Source organism: Trachypithecus francoisi, unplaced genomic scaffold (assembly GCF_009764315.1).
Source record: "Trachypithecus francoisi isolate TF-2019V2 unplaced genomic scaffold, Tfra_2.0 Lachesis_group15, whole genome shotgun sequence".
Lineage (NCBI taxonomy): Eukaryota > Metazoa > Chordata > Mammalia > Primates > Cercopithecidae > Trachypithecus > Trachypithecus francoisi.
This window is the reverse complement of record NW_022681460.1, coordinates 3,552,845-3,571,393: the sequence shown is the minus strand read 5'-3', so window position 1 is coordinate 3,571,393 and position 18,549 is coordinate 3,552,845. Positions and strand designations below refer to the sequence as shown.

Below are 18,549 nucleotides of genomic sequence, written 5' to 3'. Positions count from 1 at the left end.
AAAAAAAAAAAAAAAAAAAAAAAGAAGAATTCGTATCTTCTTGCATTTTCAGCATCACTGTTCGATGTGTGCTGGCAGCTACACTCCCCATTCAAGATGGGCACAGGACAGAGCCCACAGACATCACAGTCCTGCATGTGCAAATGTACATTTCTGTATGTTACACCTTGCACATTCGGGGTGCTTTGCCTAAAGTCTAGGTTTAGAGAGCCACTCCGTCCCTCAAGGCTTGTGCCTGTCTCTGCTTTTCTGAGGGTCTACAGGTCCTATGTTGTTTGAAAAGGTGGTATGGTGATCTTGAAGTCCCTTACCTCACTGATACATGGCCCATGGGGCCCTACTTGTGTTCACCAAGCTACAGCAAGGGTGACCCCTGCTGACCTCCATCTTCAGTTCGCCCAGGTCAGCCCTGCCTCTGTGAGTGCAGCTCTGCTGTAGAAGCCCTGCTCCACTGGGGCTCTCCTCAAACTCTCTTTTTCTTTGCATGAGCTAGGACCCAAAGGAGAGGATCATAAAAAGGCATTCAAGTTCACATCTCAAGCTTCAGTCTCAAACTCACAAAGAAAATTGGAGGACGCCAGCAACTAGCAGCTGTTTACAATGGCCTGGAATGAAATGACGTCTTCAATTCAATTCAGCAAGCAATCACACAGCACCAACTATTTGCGCAACACACTGACAGAGGCTGGCAGAAAGGCTGCATGGCTTAAATGCACAGCCTGTTCATTCAGCATCATTGACTCCTTCCACAAAGATAAATCAAAATCTGTGTTGTGATTGGAAGTGTGCTCAACTAGTGATTTTAACAGTTCAAATGCTTTTCTAAAAATGCCACTTACCATCACTGTGTCACTAGACAAATTGTTTAACATGTCTATTTTTGATGCTTCATTAAAATGGCAAGGACTATACTTTGCAGAGCTGTTGTGACAATTAAATAGGAACATATATGTAAAATGCCCAGCATGTGCACTTTTGCACTTTATATTACAATTGTGCATAAGATGGAAAATGACTTATTCTATTAGAATCTCCAGCTCTTAATAATGCCTATAAGAAAGGGACCACTTGTCCTCATAAATCCTATATAGAAAAAAATGAAAGAGAATAATTATTTCAGAGACTTGGTTTTGGGGAAAGTTGCTTTGCATTACAAAGAAAATAAATGGGAACTTTCCCCCAGATGGATTGGAGTCCCGGCATGGCTCCTACCATTTTGTTTCACGTGGAAGACAAGCTAAGAGAAAAGCCATAATATAAAGCAAGACAGAGCCCAGTGACCTGGGAAACAATTAACCTGGACCCCCGATCAAACTGTACCTTGTGAAAGTTTTCAGAATCAAAATGAAGTCACTTGTGTAAAATAACAAAAACAAAAATAACCCTGACAAATTGATCTGGGGAAGGATATGAAGAAGGGGTTCTCATGCTTGCATACCTGGTAACAAAACTGTCACAAAAGGCTACTAAAACGCAACCTTGCACAGAGCCATCACAAACTTACACAAAAAGTGCTTCTGTGAGGACATCTGCCTAGCAACTGCCTTTCCAGTCTCAGAATAGCATCATCTTTATTGTTGATCCTTGTAGCCAAGGATAATTATCACAAAAGAATTATGTCATTCTCCTGCATTTTTCCTTTAAAAGCCGTTGTCTTCTTTTAGTTCCCCAAATATGCCCATAGTTTACTATGGCACATGTATTCCCATTGCAATGTCCATCTTCAAATAATTATTTTTTTTTTCTTTTTTTTTTGAGACTGAGTCTCGCTCAGTCCCCCAGGCTGGAGTTTAGTGGTGTGATCTCAACTCACTGCAAGCTCCGCCTCCCAGGCTCACGCCATTCTCCTGCCTCAGCCTCCCAAGTAGCTGGGACTACAGGCGCCCACCACCACGCCCGGCTAATTTTTTGTATTTTTAGTAGAGACGGGGTTTCACTGTGTTAGCCAGGTTGGTCTCGATCTCCTGACCTTGTGATCCACCTGCCTCGGCCTGCCAAAGTGCAGAGATTACAGGTGTGAGCCACTGCGCCTGGCCATCATTTTTCTTTAGAGCGCCCATGTCTATGTGTTATTTAGGATGACATAAATGGTGTCAGAAGTGGGACCTTGAAAAAGACCATCAGAAAGCACCAGTGATTATTGGACCTGGTGTGGACTACTCACTTGAGCCTGTTGAATGCTCTGCTTCCAGGGGTCACTTTCTCTGCCTTGGTGCACTTTCTCTCAGGACAAGCCTCCCTCTTTTGGGTAGAGAATTTTTTAAATTATTCAGGATTTTGTTTGGTTACAAGGCTGTCTTAATAAAGGATCTTACATCCTTCCTGGAGATGATAAAAGACTTTTTGTCTTTTCTGGCAAGTCATTTCTGGTATAAAAACAAGAATCTTTCTGATTTGAGTACCCTGGTTTCCACAGAATTTATATTCTATCTATGAGGCATGTATTTTCTGGTGAACTTACTTTTGTTCTATGCACCTAGTTGAATAATTTGTTTGATCATCATCCCTGGGTTAAAATGAACACTCTTGAGTATAGTCTGAGAGCAAAAAATAAACATTCTAAATGGCTAAAAGCCATCAGGGTGGTTGCCACTGTCTAAAACATCAGTCCAAACTTCTGACAAGATTTATAGGATCTTGTTTTCTTCAGAGATTAATAAGAAATGGAATGGGATTCTCAAACATAAAGGCATGCTAAGTTTTCTGAGATATTATGGTTCATTCTTATGCATATTTTTTAACCGATTGCCCAATTACATCAAGGAAAATTCAGAGACTGAAATGGTCTTTATTGAAACTCTCTAAAAACACCCCTGAAACTATAGAGTTAACATGTAGTGGCTTCTAAGTTCTCTAACTTTCCCTTTCAATTTTTTTCTGCCTACTTTGAATCTGCTGACTTTTCTACTGGTGTTCAGATAAAATTCACTGCTTATTGCATTCCAGCCAATATTTTTATAAAAGGTCCTAAAAGTCATTCAAATTAATAGCTTTACAAATAACAAGAGCTCAATGGTAACCAAGAAACTAGACCTAAGGGTCAACTCTTAATGTAAATTTGGGCTTGCCTAACAATTGCTTAGGATAATTAATAATTAATTGAAGGACTGGCTCATATAAAACTAAAAGAACTAGATAAATGTTTACAAAGATATAAAGATTAGGCTTTCAAATAAAACAAGTTGAACTCCTGAGCTCAGAGGAATAAGACATTTCTATCTGGTGTAAAAATTGCTTTGTCTGCCACATAGGGGTGAAGCCAAAACATAATCTACTGTAATACTTCCCCACCCACAATGACTACTCAAGCAAAACAGACCAGCAAAAAGGTAAATTGTTACTAAAATCCAAGGCCACTTGGAGATCTTCTTATATAATTTAGCTAAAATGTAAACATTGAAAATTTAACCCTAATGTCATTTGAAACTGAAAAAAGGATTAAAAGAGGTGTTTTCGTTCTTTTTAAAAACCAAACTGTTTTACTCAAAATTCTGATCCACAGCTCTTATTATATTTACCTATCTGGGCAAACAAAGTGGGGTCGAGGGAAGGTCCCTGAGCCACCATACTGGGGCTGGAGGTGTGATCTGGGAGCAGAGAGCCATGGCTGATTATGGAGAGTGACACAAACACGGTGCTAGCGTCCAGAATGACAGGTGGGGTGGCAGTCAATATGTGGCCCAGATGGGAAACTGAGGCTCTGATGGGAAACTGAGGCTCTGAACTAAGTCAAAAATGAGAATGAGAAACTGAATATAATTCAGAATACTTTCACAATTTAGGCAATTTAGGCAAAAAAAATTTTTTTTAAGTTGCCAGTTCACTTTGAGGTTTCTATCTGGAATAAGTGGATGGTGATGTTTTTCACTGAGATGGAGGCGAAAGTTTCGGTGGAAAGATAAGACACCCAGGCCAGGCGCAGTGGCTCACACCTGTAATCCTAGCACTCTGGGAGGCTGAGGCAGGTAGATGACTTGAGGTCAGGAGTTCCAGACCAGCCTGGTCAACACAGTGAAACCCCAACTCTACTAAAAATACAAAAAATAGCCGAGCATGGTGGCGGCGCCTGTAGTCCCAGCTACTCGGGAAGCTGAGGCAGGAGAATTGCTTGAACCCAGGAGGCAGAGGTTGCAGTGAGCTAAGATCGCGCCACTGCACTCCAGCCTGGGTGACAGAGCGAGACTCCATCTCAAAAAAAAAAAAAAGGAAAAAAGAAAGAAAAGATACCTAGTTCTAAATATGATACAATTGCTGGTGTTAGTAATTCAAGCACATAATGACCTTCCACTACTAGCTTGGAGAGAGGCATTGCTTTCTAGGTGACGAAGCATTATCCCCTCACAGGGCAAGAGAAATGCTCTCGGGTACAGCAACAGCCCTGCTGAGAAGGGGCTGGTCTGGAGGAGTTTCATGGGAACCTGGTTTTCTTCTCTGACTTTTATCTGTGCTGTCTTTTTCCACTGTAAGTTCCACTCATCCCTGCGGCCTAGTTCACGGCTCCTCTTTTACATGGTGCTGCTCCAGGCATAAGCTTCCTCTGGCTGAGACCCAGGCCGGCTGCCCCTACTGGCTGCTCTCCGTCCTGAGATGTGCCTGCTCCTCTGCCCCTCTGGGAGACACTCGTACTCCCAGCTCTGATCCTAGAGCCCTGCCTGCTCCTCCTTCCACACATACGAGCCTCAGACCCTGCTCACATGGGAGGCCTTTCTCAGTCATCTCTGCCCGGTGTTAACAGCGAGAACCATGTGGTCAGAGTTGCATCTTCCCAAGTTGAATCTGGAAAATGCACATGACCTACTTGTTTAATGATGTAAAAACATGTGCTTGGATCTGATCTCCATCACTGAACCTTAAACACTGAGTCTTCCCCTTCTCCCGTCTCCTGCGGCTCATGAGTGCCTTATACTTAAGTGATCTGATGCAGGTTATCAAATGCTTATGTTCTACCTGCTACTAAGCTCTAGGCCGAAAAAGGAATATGAAGAGATCCAAGCATTTGCTTGTGCTGGTGTTTTGAACCCTCCAGCCCCTCATCAGTGCTTTCTTCCATTTAGCTGATGTGACAATGGCAGGAAATCAGCACTCGGCATACGATGTTTTACTCCACAGCCCATGCCTTCCACCAGGATGCAACCCTGTTGGCGTCCCAGGCTCAGACTAATATAATAAATACACACTACTTAAAAAAAAGAATGACTTGTTTAAAAACTGCAAAGGCAGCCGATTGCAGACAGCCTCTGAGGAGCTGCTTTCCTTGACCCCCCAAGGCTATAAAATAAATGGAATTTGAATAGGAAGTCTGTTCAAATCCACCAGCTCATCTGGGAATAATGAAGATAAAACCCGAGCCTTGAGCCGTGTTTGCAAAATGACTCAAAAAAAGAACTGACATTGGCCGGGCGCGGTGGCTCAAGCCTGTAATCCCAGCACTTTGGGAGGCCGAGACGGGCGGATCACGAGGTCAGGAGATCGAGACCATCCTGGCTAATACGGTGAAACCCTGTCTCTACTTAAAAATACAAAAAACTAGCCGGGCGACGAGGCGGGCGCCTGTAGTCCCAGCTATTCGGGAGGCTGAGGCAGGAGAATGGTGTAAACCCGGGAGGCGGAGCTTGCAGTGAGCTGAGATCGGGCCACTGCACTCCAGCCTGGGTGGCAGAGCAAGACTCCATCTCAAAAAAAAAAAAAAAAAAAAAAAAAAAAAAAAGAACTGACATCATTTAAAGGACTCTGAGGCTTAAGGGTCCACACCCTGAAGTACACCCATTGCCCAAGGACACAGAGCAAATGCAGGAATAATGCCCTTCCAGGTGCCAAACAAATCAGACCTTGTCCCTTTCACAGGCATCCAAACACAAATCACCAGTTCCCGACAGAAACAAATCCCGCCCCGCCACGCCACAGAAAAACACTGGAGACAGAAATGAGCTCAGAGCGGGGCCGAGGGACAATGACAACATGGGGACCCTGAACCCTTGGGCTCCACTAGCCTTCCCCACAGCATGCAGAAGAGGGCTGAGCTCCTCCCTCTATTACAGAGGAGGCAAAATGAAGGGACTGCTTCCATGAAATCCCTCATCATCTCGCTCTGTCTGTCTGAAGCAGCTGTCAGGCCTGGCTGGGTGCCGCCGGTCTCAGGGAACCAGCTCTTACCGCAGAGCTCATTTCCGGAGGGGCAGGGGGCCGTCCTGCGTCTCCTTTAATGCCTGCGGGGGACACAGAGGTCACTTAGTCTGGGATCAGGACTGCCAACACCTGCTTTCTCACTATCCCATCTGCCTGGTAAACCTTTGTCTCTCTCTGAACATTCTGCATTTCAGATTGTCTTGTAGACACCATGAAGTGAGGTTTTGGTTTGAACCAATTTGAAAATCTCTTCTTTTAATGGGCGAGTAAAGCCAAATATTCACAAGCATTGATACAACTGGCTTTTTTGGTAAATTATGTTGACAATATGGTTATTCTGGGGATTAAATATTTCACGTGTTGAACACAATGCCTGGCACAGTGTAAGTTCTATTGTAAATGTGTATTGAATAAAACATAAATAGGATGTTAACGTGATTAAGACAAAGAGAGAAAAGGATTTAAAGAGAGAAGAGGCCAGGAGAAGTGGGAGAAGACAATGCCAACAGGTTGTCTTAACAACACATGGAAAGCTCCCCACTGCACAGCCCCCAGACACCTCACTCCACGAGTGAAATCCCTGCACGGCAGGCCGAGACCGTGGGTGCAGCAGTCTGCCTGACGTGAGAGCCATGTCATCACATATCTAGAAGGAAAGGGGACCTCCAGTTCTGGAACACACAACGGAGGCACATTTCGCTGGAGGCTCCATGTACATTTCTAAATACGTATCAGTGCAGGGACCCTCTGATAAGAAGGAAGTGAGGCCTGACAGAAACTGCCCTTCCAGTAATCCTGAAGAGACTGCTCTGATGGAGACAGCGGCTGGCTTCTCTGTGAATACACGCAAATCTCCTAGGGCAGGAGTGGCAAAGTCACCGTTCCAGGACACACCCGTGACCACACCAGGCTTCCAACAAGGGAGCAGCTGGCTAAGGAACGATGTCCTGGGGCTCTGGCCACATGGAACAGACCCACTCTGAGCTAGAGACACCGCCCAGGCCCACCAGGCATCAGCATGGGCTCCTGCCATGCGCAGAGCTCTTCGTCTGGACAGGGTCCCTGTGCCAAGAAGGCAACAGGCTCTGAGGGGTAAACTCAAGCTAGAGAGTCCCCTGAATCGGCGCCATCTGTCCAAATTCCAAGTATGCCTGCCTGATTTACCAGGGCACTGAAGAGCTTAATAGAGAAGAAAAACCAACCGGTGAACTTCATCCAAAGGACAAAACAGCCACTCAGGCGTGGGAGAGTTCCTCTCTCCCCATGTACACTGCATACGCTCACTCCACACGGACCACAACATCCACTTCACAGGCATGGAAGGGAAACAGCAAAGCAAACAGAAAGGCTTGCTGTGGAAAAGCAAACACGAAACTTCACTTTGGAGTTGTTTTTTAGAAAGCTGCAGTTGGTGAATTTCTCTTGCTTTTTAAAACAGAATATTTCCAAAACGTGGGCATCAATGCTTGATCTTTTTAGGTGGGGGATAGAAGACTGGGCCATCTTCACAGACCCTCAGACCCCGGCTCTCGGCGTCCCCATCTGCCAGCCAGACTTCCTGCTGGGGGGACGGCTGCTGCCCCAGCTCGGTGCAGTTTTGCAGCTGCTGGTCTTGCTTAGTGAGGCACAGTTCTATCTGACCAACTGTCTGTACTTCTTCGTCCTAAAAATAAACGATGAAAGACACTTTAGAATTCAGATCTTGGATTATCATCAAAGTCTTAGGATCATGAACTTTCAGAACTTGAAGATAACAAAAGCAGAGGCTCCACATCACAGGTTCGAGTTTCCAAGAACAGACTCCTTCAATTAGCAGAAGGCTGCTGACATGCACTAAATTGGAACGGGTGGCTCTAGGCGACTCGCCTGTGGGCAGTGGAGCTGGGCTTGGGGCTTGGATCTCCTTGTCACCACCAGAGGTCAGCCTGGCAGCCCTGGTGAAAAGCCTCTGCTTTTATCTTAGAGAAAATTAACAAAGATACAGATACAACAGCACTCAACATACCTATTAAGATATTAGGAGAAAAAAATGGCTTTTGTAGGCCAAAGGGGCAACAGTACCCTATTGCTAAAAGAACAGGTATATTCTTGGTAAAGATAAGCAAGAAGACAACTCTGTCCTTGCATGCTGCCAAGGAACCATGCCTGCTCACACACAGCACATGCTCCCACAGACATACATGCACACCCACATACACAGATGTGCAGGCCTGTGCACACATGCAGAACATGCCCATATGTGCACACATACACACATAGCACATGCACACAGATGCACAGGACCATGCACACACACAGCACATGACCACATGCATGTACACACACACACAGGTGCACACAACACATGTACACATGCATGTACACACGCACACACACAGCACATGCCCACATATACAGACACAAATGCACAAATACAAGTCTGCCCATGGGAACTGTATGGTGAAGACAAAGCCATCAGGAAACTAGAACCTGTCTTCTTAAGAAAAAAAGGAAGACAAAACATAACTGTCTAACCTGGCTTGGTGGAAGGCACTGGATTTTGGGTATCACTCCATATACTCTGGCGAGGGCATCTTTAAAATCTGCAACCTGATATTAAATACAAGTGTATTAGAAATTAAACTTCAACAGAAAAGATCTGACAGTTCTGGGCTATCCCAAGCGCAACAGTGGCAGGGTCCTGCTCTCCCCTGGCTGGCAGGGACAGAACCCAGCACAGGTGTGAGAAGGAAGCCCCCATCCCCACCAGCAAAGCAGAGGATGCTGTTTTCATCCCCTGACCACAAGCTGCTCACTGCAGCTGTTTTCTCTCGACTCCTGTTTCTCTGGAGAGCGGAGCTCTCCTCCTCCCAGTGTCTTTCCAGGCCCCACACTCCCTCCCAAGCTGTCTCACCTGAAATCCCACCTGCCACAGCCACCCTCATCCACCGACTCCTACTCCACCTTTCACGGCCCACAAAGCTTTCTCAGCACTGCCCACTCAGAAGTCTCCCTCTCTCCCGACCCCCTTCCCACGGCGGACACATTCTCCTTCACAGAAGGCAGGCCCTGGGAGCCCTCAGGTACTGGTCCCAAACTGCAAACCTAGACCCCCATGTGCTCCAACCTCCTCTCGGACGAGGGGCCTCCTCCCTGCTCTACTGAGGGAATCCTCCCTAACTGCTTCTGCCTCGTGCCTTCTGAGTCAAACCTCCTAGGAGGACACGTGCATCCTCTAAGCCTCGTGCTCTGGCTTTGGGGGGCACCGAGCTGGGGTCACCAGCTCCAGTAGATGCCTTTTGCCCCTTGCCTGCCTGTCTGCCCAGACACTGTCCACTCCTTCCAGGAAGCTCTCCTGTGACCTCCTGAGCACCTGCTCCACTGACCGCCTGGTTACTGGCTGCCATTCCTGCCCCAACTCCTTGGCCTCCTTCACACTATCCCTTCTTCTCCAGCTGCATGGCCATAGGCCAAGATTCCCCCACCATGTGGCCTACTTGGAGGGTCTCTGTCCCTAGTCCCTCCCCAGCACCAGGCAACCACAGCAACAAGCAAACACCCCAGCCTACTCAGAGCTCAGTGCTGCTGAAGGATGAGGCCCTCATGTCTGTGGCTCCCACCCGGCCTCTTCCCAAACTTCCTGCTCTCCCCCGATCCCCCTCAAGTGGCAACTGGTCTCATATCTTCCAGCCCCCGGTTCTGCTCCGCGGAGCCGCCCCCCAGGGCCCGGGCAGGCCTTCATCTCAGCAACATATTTCCCAGGAAATGCCTGGCTCAGCACATCTCCTGGGTCCCCACAGCCCTGATTCCCATACAACAGATGAGTGGACAAGTGGCTGGATGCCGGATGCAAAAGCAGAAAGTCTCTCCTGACGATAAATCAAACTCTTTTCAAAGGACAGAACTCTGAGTATCCAACGTGCTGCTTCTGATGCCCAACCAAATGCCATTAGCACCTGGAAGCAGCTCAGCAAAAGTGTGGTCGCTGTGGCTTTTACCACCACTGGAATCAGTTCCCTGGACACCAAGTTCTGGGCAAACATGGCAGGCACATTCCCCTCATCTATTCGCACATGAGTCCAGGTGAGGACTGTGAGGGCCCTGCAAGCAATCATCTTACAGCTCTTCCCAGGGTTGGGGTTGTGGGGGAGTCTGGAAAGGGCTGGCAGACTCCTTCCTCAAGTCCACTGCTCCCCACACCCTGGAAAAATGGCTGCACAGGTAAGCAGACACCACTGAGGGCAAAGACATTGTTGCCAATTTATTTCTCAAACTGTCAAGGCACCAAAATAATTGTTCAACATACAGCCATCACCCCAGAACTGCTAAAATCAGTGACTTTCAACCTTTTTCTCAATCTACAACATGTGATAAATACAAGAACTATCTCAAAGAATTTGATACATTTCGCTAAGGCAAGAGTCTGCAAACATTTTCCGTAAAGGTCCACATCGTAAATATCCCAGGCTTTGTGGGTGACACATCCGTCTCTACGGCAGCTACATCATGGGAGCACAGGCATCCCCAGGTAATAAAGGATTACCATTTTGTTTACAAAAACAGGCAACCAAGAGTTGAAAACAACTACTTTTTCTTTCCTTTTAAGAGACGTGATCTGGCTGTCACCCAGACTGGAGAGCAGTGGGGCGACCGTGGCTCACTGCAGCCTCAAATTCCTGGGCTCAAGCAATCCTCTGACCTCAGCCTCCTGATAGCTGCGACCACAGACACATACTAGCATGCTCAGTTGCTTTTACTTCTTTGTAGAGGGCTCATTCTGTTGCCCAGGCTGGTCTCGAACTTCTAGCCGCAGGCAATCCTCCAGCCTCAGCCTCCCAAGGTCCTGGGATTTACACCACACCTGGCCAAAAACAACTTTTTGTATATGCTTACCAGCTAATAACATCTTGTCATGCTTAAATGTCTATAGTTTTTTTTTTTTAATCATAAAACAAATCACAATTTTATCATGAAAACAAACCACAAACATAAGACTATGTTACAAAAGTGAATGTGACTCTTCAAACTGCAGATTCCACCTGCTCTGCCAGACCCTGGAGCACACGCTTCTCACAAAAGGAGCCGTGAATCTGTGCTTCCAAATCACTGGTCTAAGAAGCCTTCAGTTCATACGCAACACGCACAGGAAAATAAAATGCACATAACATCTGTTTAAATGATGACGGTTAAGTAGGAAGGGGGTTTGCATCGGGTCACTTTACAGTCCACTGACTCAGAGGCTGACATAGCCCCGCTGGAGGTCCCCAGGAGATACACAGGAGAAAAGAAGTAAAAGCAAGACTTACTTGGTAGTAATTGATGGATGGTTTTATCCCCAATTTTAGGAGCACACTAAAATTTAAATTTAAAAAAGTTAGCTGTATAATGAAGGTCCATTTTCCTTCCTTGTTCTTTTCAGATATCACATTTCATGGCAAAAATTAAGACACTCTTAAAGGAAAGTGCTTTTTTTCTATGACTTTATGTAACAAATGTGTCAACATGGACAGCAAATACATGGTTCCCAGTCCCTGCCTTCCCACTCCTCAGCACACACACTAACTGCTCCAGACACCCTTTCCAATTCCTGACTCTTTCTGAGCATGGGAGCACAGGGGCCACCACCAAGTGGAGTTGGCACACAGAGCACCACCCATTTGCCACACCTGCTTTAAAAGAGAGCAAATGAAATTGGATTCCAGGCTTATCCTGGTAAACTGCATTTGGTCAAATCTTTGAGCACAGTCATGCACCACACTTCGACATTCAGTCAGTGAAGGCCTGCAGGTATGAGGGTGGTCCCATATGATCATATTTCTACTGTGCCTTTTCTGTGTTGAGATATGTTTAGATACACAAATCCTTACCACTGTGTTACATACAGGTGCCTACAGTACTCGGTACAGTCACACGCTGTACAGGTTTGTAGCCTCACAGCAACAGGCTATACCACAAAGCATAGGTGTGTCATGGGCTGTATCAGCTAAGTAAGTGCACTCCAAGATATTCACATAATGACAATTTTATACCCTATCACTAAGCAATACACAACCATATGTTAAGTCCCTAGAGCTTTCAATCGTCTCCTAAAGCACTGCTACACAGAATCCTACCAAACTACCATATACAGAATTCACGTATTAAATTATAAAGGTACATTGTAAAAATTCTGAATCATTCCAGAAGAATATCCTAGTTCCTTATATTCAAGCCTTTGTAGAAAATTCTAGATCATGATCACAGAGTGGACACAAGGACTCTGACAGCCTCTGTGGGCACTAACTGATTGTCAGACTGTCTTGGCCACAGAGTTCCTGGAACAAGGACTGAGATGCTGGGCCAGGGTCCTTTCAGCCCCAGACATGGCCCGAACCCACAGGACTTTGCATACGCTAGCTGTTGGTGTTGTATGAATAACAGGTTTCAGACTTTGCAGCAAAAAAAAAAAAAAAAAAATGTAAACTAGCTCATGAATTTTTTAATATTTATCCTGTTTCAATGATCCTATTTTTGATATATTGAGTTTAATAAAATATTTTTGAAATTAACCTGTTTCTTTTCGCTCCCTTTAATGACGCTACTAGAACATTTTAAATGCCATCTGTGGCTTGTGTTACATGTCTATTGGGTACCATGCTCCTGACTTGGGTGATCAACGGAATAAGGCAAAGAGAGAAAGATGTGGGGAAATGCAGCACCTAGCCCAGCATCATGCTTTCTGCTGAGTTGAGATGAGCTTGGCACTCATCCCAGGTCTTTATCTGTGGGTACTCTAGGACATGCCATCAGCTCATCTGAGTCTATGGGAACCCTGAGAACTTTGCTTCAAGATGATTTGTGGTTTTTCAGGTTTGCTGCCTTCATATTATGAAGAAAAAAATGTTACAGTTTTGTATTGTATTTTATTTTTTTTGACACAGAGTCTTGCTCTGTGGCCCAGGCTGGACTGCAGTGGTGTGATCTTGGCTCACTGCAACCTCTGCCTCCTGGTTTCAAGAGATTCTCCTGCCTCAGCCTCCTGAGTAGCTAGGATTACGTGCACCACCATGCCCAGCTAATTTTTGTATTTCTAGTAGAGATGGGGTTTCACCATGTTGGCCAGGCTGGTCGTGAACTCCTGACCTGATCCACCCGCCTTGGCCTCCCAAAGTGTTGGGATTATAGGCGTGAGCCACCGTGCCCGGCCTGTTACAGTTTATGATAATTTGAAAAGCCAACCTATGAGAAAAAGATAATTTGTGATACCAGTTTACGAGGAAAAATGAGGGGTCTAAAATTTTGACTTCTTAATTTTATTTTTAGATTAAAATTAAGGCACTAAGAATTATAGATTTCCCTTGCAGAAACTAAGAATATAAATTTCCTATAATTGTTCTTTATAGGTTCTAGCAAACATACTCTCAGTAGTGCTTTGCCCTTGCAGGCCCTCAGTGAACATTTACTGAATGAATCAATGAATGAATACAGGACCCACCATCCCCATCTACAGCAACAGCAGCACTGGGCCCTGCTGAACCCCCACGGGGACTCGCAACAGCAGGGCAGCACTGGGCCCTGCTGAACTCCCACAGGGATTCGCAACAGCGGGGCAGCACTGGGCCCTGCTGAACCCCCACAGGGACTCCAGGACTTAAGAGTTTTGCATATGTCTCGCGCGTGTGTGTGTGTATGTCTTAGTCTGTCCAGTGTTGCTATACAGGAACACCTGAGGCTTGGTAATTTATTTAAAAAAGAGGTTTATTTGGCTCACGGGACTGCAGGCTGTCCAAGAAGCATGGAACCAGATTCTGCTTCTGACAAGGGCCTCAGAAAGCTTCCACTCATGGCAGAAAGCAAAGAGGAGCTGGTGTGTACAGAGATCACATGGCCAGAGAGGCAGCCAGGTGGTGGGGGCGGTGCCAGGCTCCTGTTAACAACCAGCTCTCTGGGGAACTGAGTGGGAACTCGCTCACCCCTGCAAGAGGGCATTCATCTATTCATGAGGGATCCTTCCCCACAACTCAGACACCTCCCACCTCCACACCGGTGATCAAATTTCAACATGAGATTTGGTGGGGATAAACCAACCACATCCAAACCATAGCAGGAAAGCTACTGAGTTTCAACAAGTGTAAGTAGGAGCCACTTAATAAGCTATGTGTTGGATACAGAGATGAATGATTTAGAAAATTGATTTTAAAATTTTCGGCAGTATCCATTTATCCTCCTTTCTCCGTTTGATTAAATGAACGGGTTTATGGAGTCAGCCTGGAAAACACCAGCACTCTGTAGCAGGGTCAGGACCGTAAGACCCATATTTTGAAACAGAAGGCATATTTCTTATTATCTCCAAAGTGGCTCCTACCCCTCCAATCTTTCAGCCATGACAGACTTTCTTTTTAATTGTAAGTCTCCTGTGCTCCAGGAGCTACCTAAGACACTCTCCTGGTTAATCGTCATAATGACGTTTTTTTTGTTTTGTTTTGAGACAGTTTTACTCTTGTTTGCACAGGCTGTAGTGCAATAGCATGATCTCAGCTCACTGCAACCTATGCCTCCTGGGTTCAAGCCATTCTCCTGCTTCAGCCTCCCGAGTAGCTGGGATTATAGGCATGCACCACAACACCCAGCTAATTTTTGTATTTTCAGTAGAGATGGGATTTCACCATGTTGGCCAAGCTGGTTTTGAACTCCTGACCTCAGGTGATCTACTCACCTCAGCCTCCCAAAGTGCTGGGATAATATGCATGAGCCACCACACTCGGCCCACAATGACTTTTGAACAGCTAATTAGCTACATTTTTTGGGTGAGAAAATGTTTCCTAAAATATTGCTCTTACTGCAAGAAAGCAATGCTTCCTCTATTAAAAACCTAACATTAAATTATATAGAGCAAATTATATACACAAACTATATACAAATCAAAGTGTATAGGTCTGTGTACGTTTCTTAGTGTGTGTACTTGGTAGTGCAGATTTTAAGAGCTAGAAGAGACTTCAGGGTTGTTGGCAACCTATCCATTTATTTTACAGCATGGAAAGAAGATCTAGAGGTCAGATACACAAATTGTACAACTAGTTAGTGTCAGAACCAGGATGAAAAGGCCCACCTAAAGCCGTGAGCTCTGGGAGGTGATTTTTTTAAAAGCTTATTCACAGGGCATTCTTTGCTGTAATCTTGGTCCCCGCTAACCATGCCAAGCCCCTCTTCTATCAGCGCCTGAGCTCTATCCCACCCAAGTCGCAGCTGTTAGACCGCATTTCATCAGATGACACAGGAGACCATCTGTGTGAGACGATTTTGTGCATTGAGGAGGCAAAGCACATGTCTAGATAAGCAATGGAGGTTTATTCATCTTTTAAGCAGATTTAATTCAGAAACCTTAAATACAGCTGATTAGCAAAGGCTCCTGGTATTATTCTGATTTGAAGGAGAATTGCTCTAAAACAAGCTGCGTAAATTGCAAAAGCACCAACACAGAGGCTGTGCAATCGCCTGTCATGTTTTTTACAATGACTTCACTGGTTTATTATGACCTCTTATGATGAAAGTCAGTGAGAGCAGCTAAGACACTGACACCCTGAAATGTCCAGACTGAGAGGTAAGGGCACACCCTGTTCTCTAGCAACCAGATTTGGACAGTGAGTGGGCTGGGCGTGGCCCTCGGGAGGCACTTTGTTTTACAAGTTCACTGGTTCAAGTGGTGACAACATATTCTCCTTTTCAAGAACTGAGGTGAGGGCAGGCAGGGACGATTCAGGCAGGTTGGGGTCATTTCTGGGGCTTAAATAACCCTGGCCAACATCTCTTTCCTGCCTGCTTGTTCCAGGAGCTCTGTGACAAAGACCCACAGACTTCCTGAGGTTCCGTCTTTCTAAGAAAAAGGAAACGACCTATTAATGCACTATCCTTTATCAGGAATCATGGCTGAGAAAGGCACGCGCTGGTTGGAGTTCTCATTTTCCCTACGGCCGACTCTGATGATGAGATGGTGCCCAGACAGGTATCCCAATACTCTGCACCCACTCTGTGTGATCGTGATGTAGAATGATCCGGAAAGGCTTGGTAGGCACAGAACATTCCTCAGGAATGATCCCACTGGCCAAACAGTGAACATGCAGAAGCTGCTGGAGGGCAGCATGGTCTACACTCACTCCCCTGGATCCAGCCGTCAGGCTTGGGAGACAGCAGGGATCCCCACTGGGAAGTGCAGCAGGGGGAAGGGCACACCCACCTGTTGAGGTCCAGCTCCCTGTAGAGTTCCAGGCTTCTGCCAAAGTACTTCTTCTGGGAGTTGAGCGTGTCCACCTGGGCGGCACAGGTCCCATGCTTTTCCCACTCATGCTTCCTGTGAGGATTAGAAAAAAATCTCCACTTAAAAGTAATGAAACAGGCTGGGCGCAATGGCTCAGACCTGTAAATCCAACACTTTGGGAGGCTGAAGGGGGTGGATCACCTGAGATCAGGAGTTTGACACCAGCCTGACCAACATGGTGAAACCCATCTCTACTAAAAATACAAAAAAATGAGCCGAGTGGGGTGGCAGGTGCCTGAAATCCCAGCTACTCAGGAGGCTGAGGAGATTCACTTGAACCGGGGAGGCAGAGGTTGCAGTGAGCCGAGATCATGCCATTGCACTATAGCCTGGGCAAGAGAGAAATTCCGTCTTAAAAAAAAAAAAAAAAAGGTAATGAAACTGATTCCTAATAAAAATGCTCAAGCATGTTTTGTCTTAGCACAGACTATTCCCGTGCAGTAGGCATGTCATTTCTTTTACAAAGTAGGAAGGGTAAAATTCTTTATATGCAACATAGGCAATTATTTCAATCCCCCACGATGAAATAATCAGTTTCAGTTCACATCTACAATTACAGCTTGCTCAATTAAACAACAAATCAAAGCTGAGAAAAAAGAACACGATGCTGCCCTAACCCCCCACTGATTCACAAAGCAACGCGTGGTCTCCTGCAGTGAGTGGGTGCTTTGCAGCCAGGGAATTTCGCAGAGTGGCACAAACTGTCATTTCTAAGCAACCAGCCACGGAAAGGCAGGACAGCTAATTACCAGGAAACACCTCAGGCCCATTTTCCATGTCAGCTTCTACAAATAATAGTTCAAGCATCCATTCTACATAGAGGACAATACAAACAACTGAACAGCCCATCACCAAAGGGCTGCACATGGATAGCAATTTGTATTCCAGAAACATGTGGTCACTGATAATGATTCCTGATATTTTACTGCAGATTAAAGGCTTACAAAAATCTTTCACGTTCTTCATTTGGTTCTCAAAACTCTGCAAGGCGAAAATATCACTGCTAGTTTAGAGACAGGGAACGGAAGCCCAGCAGGACCAGGGGACTTGCTGAAGGTCACTCAGAGCCTGCCCTTGAAGGCCACTCTCAAGCCCAAGGTCAGCGCCCTTCCCACTGCACTGGGTTGCCGTCCAATCAACTGCTGACGAGACTGACAGCCACCTTCAGAATGACCGGCGTGTCATTCAGATGTTTATCATCATTAGCATGAAAAGACAAAATGGGAATCAGATTTCCTCAGCTTTATTAGTGATGAATTCATGATGTTTTAATAAATAACATTCATGCAATCACTTATAAAGCACTTATATGCAGTCTTAAAAATACAATCTAAATGTGCATTCATTGGCAAAATTCATCCAAAATACTAGTTTTAAATAATTCCTATCAAGTCGCAGAAAATGATGAAAAGTTGAAAACAGGAAGGATAAAAGTGGATGAGTAACTATCTTCATCTAGAAGACTTTCCAGAGCGAATTACCTGATAACTTCCTATATCCTATGGGGTAGAAAAAAAGAGATTATTTTAAACTAATTGAAATGTAACCTGAATTCCAGGTGACTTAGTTGCTATAAAACAGGGGTAATTCTGCAGGTGAGATGAGGTGTGCCGAGCCCTTCCACACAAATGAAAACAGTTCCTTGCTCACAATAAACTGCAAATGTCAGCCATCATTATTCTTGGAGCAAGCTTAACTCAACAGATGCTGGAAATAGACTGATATTCATGGAGCTCAACGACATTCACTCACACGTCATTTGGAACTGGACCTTTTTTATTTTTAAGCATCAAAACGGTCAGTCACCAATGTGAAGTGACTCAGCGCGTTGCCCTCTATGGTGAGAGACACCCTGACTCACCCACCAAGCGCAAACGCAGCCAGGAGCGGATGTCCCGGGCTCACCCACCCACTGTCACCTGGCCCGCTCGGCCACAAGAGGCAGCCAGTCCTCGGGGCCGGTTATGCCCAAAGATACATTCCACAGCAGTGCTGTGACACCTTCCCCTGCCCAAGGAGCAGAGGTGGAGAAGCCAGAGGCCAACCCCCATGGAGTTAGGTGACCTGAGTGATAGGCACAGGACTGGGTGACACAGCCGAGACAGGAGCTCCTCCCTGATATTTTGTATTTAGGAGCACTCAAAAATATA

The 18,549-nt window shown here is 45.8% G+C and overlaps 1 protein-coding gene across 1 annotated transcript in view; it reads right to left on the bottom strand.

The window, feature by feature from the left end:
• Positions 1–7,501: 7,501 nt before the first annotated feature.
• RNASET2 (ribonuclease T2) overlaps positions 7,502–18,549 on the bottom strand; it is a 28,371-nt gene continuing 17,323 nt past the window's right edge. Inside the window, exons 6-9 of the mRNA XM_033234241.1 lie at positions 16,319–16,432; positions 11,412–11,457; positions 8,641–8,715; positions 7,502–7,789 (exon numbers count right to left, since the gene is read on the bottom strand). Of these exons, the coding sequence (XP_033090132.1) occupies positions 7,586–7,789; positions 8,641–8,715; positions 11,412–11,457; positions 16,319–16,432 (439 nt within the window). The 3' untranslated portion in view covers positions 7,502–7,585. The remainder of the gene's footprint in view (positions 7,790–8,640; positions 8,716–11,411; positions 11,458–16,318; positions 16,433–18,549) is intronic.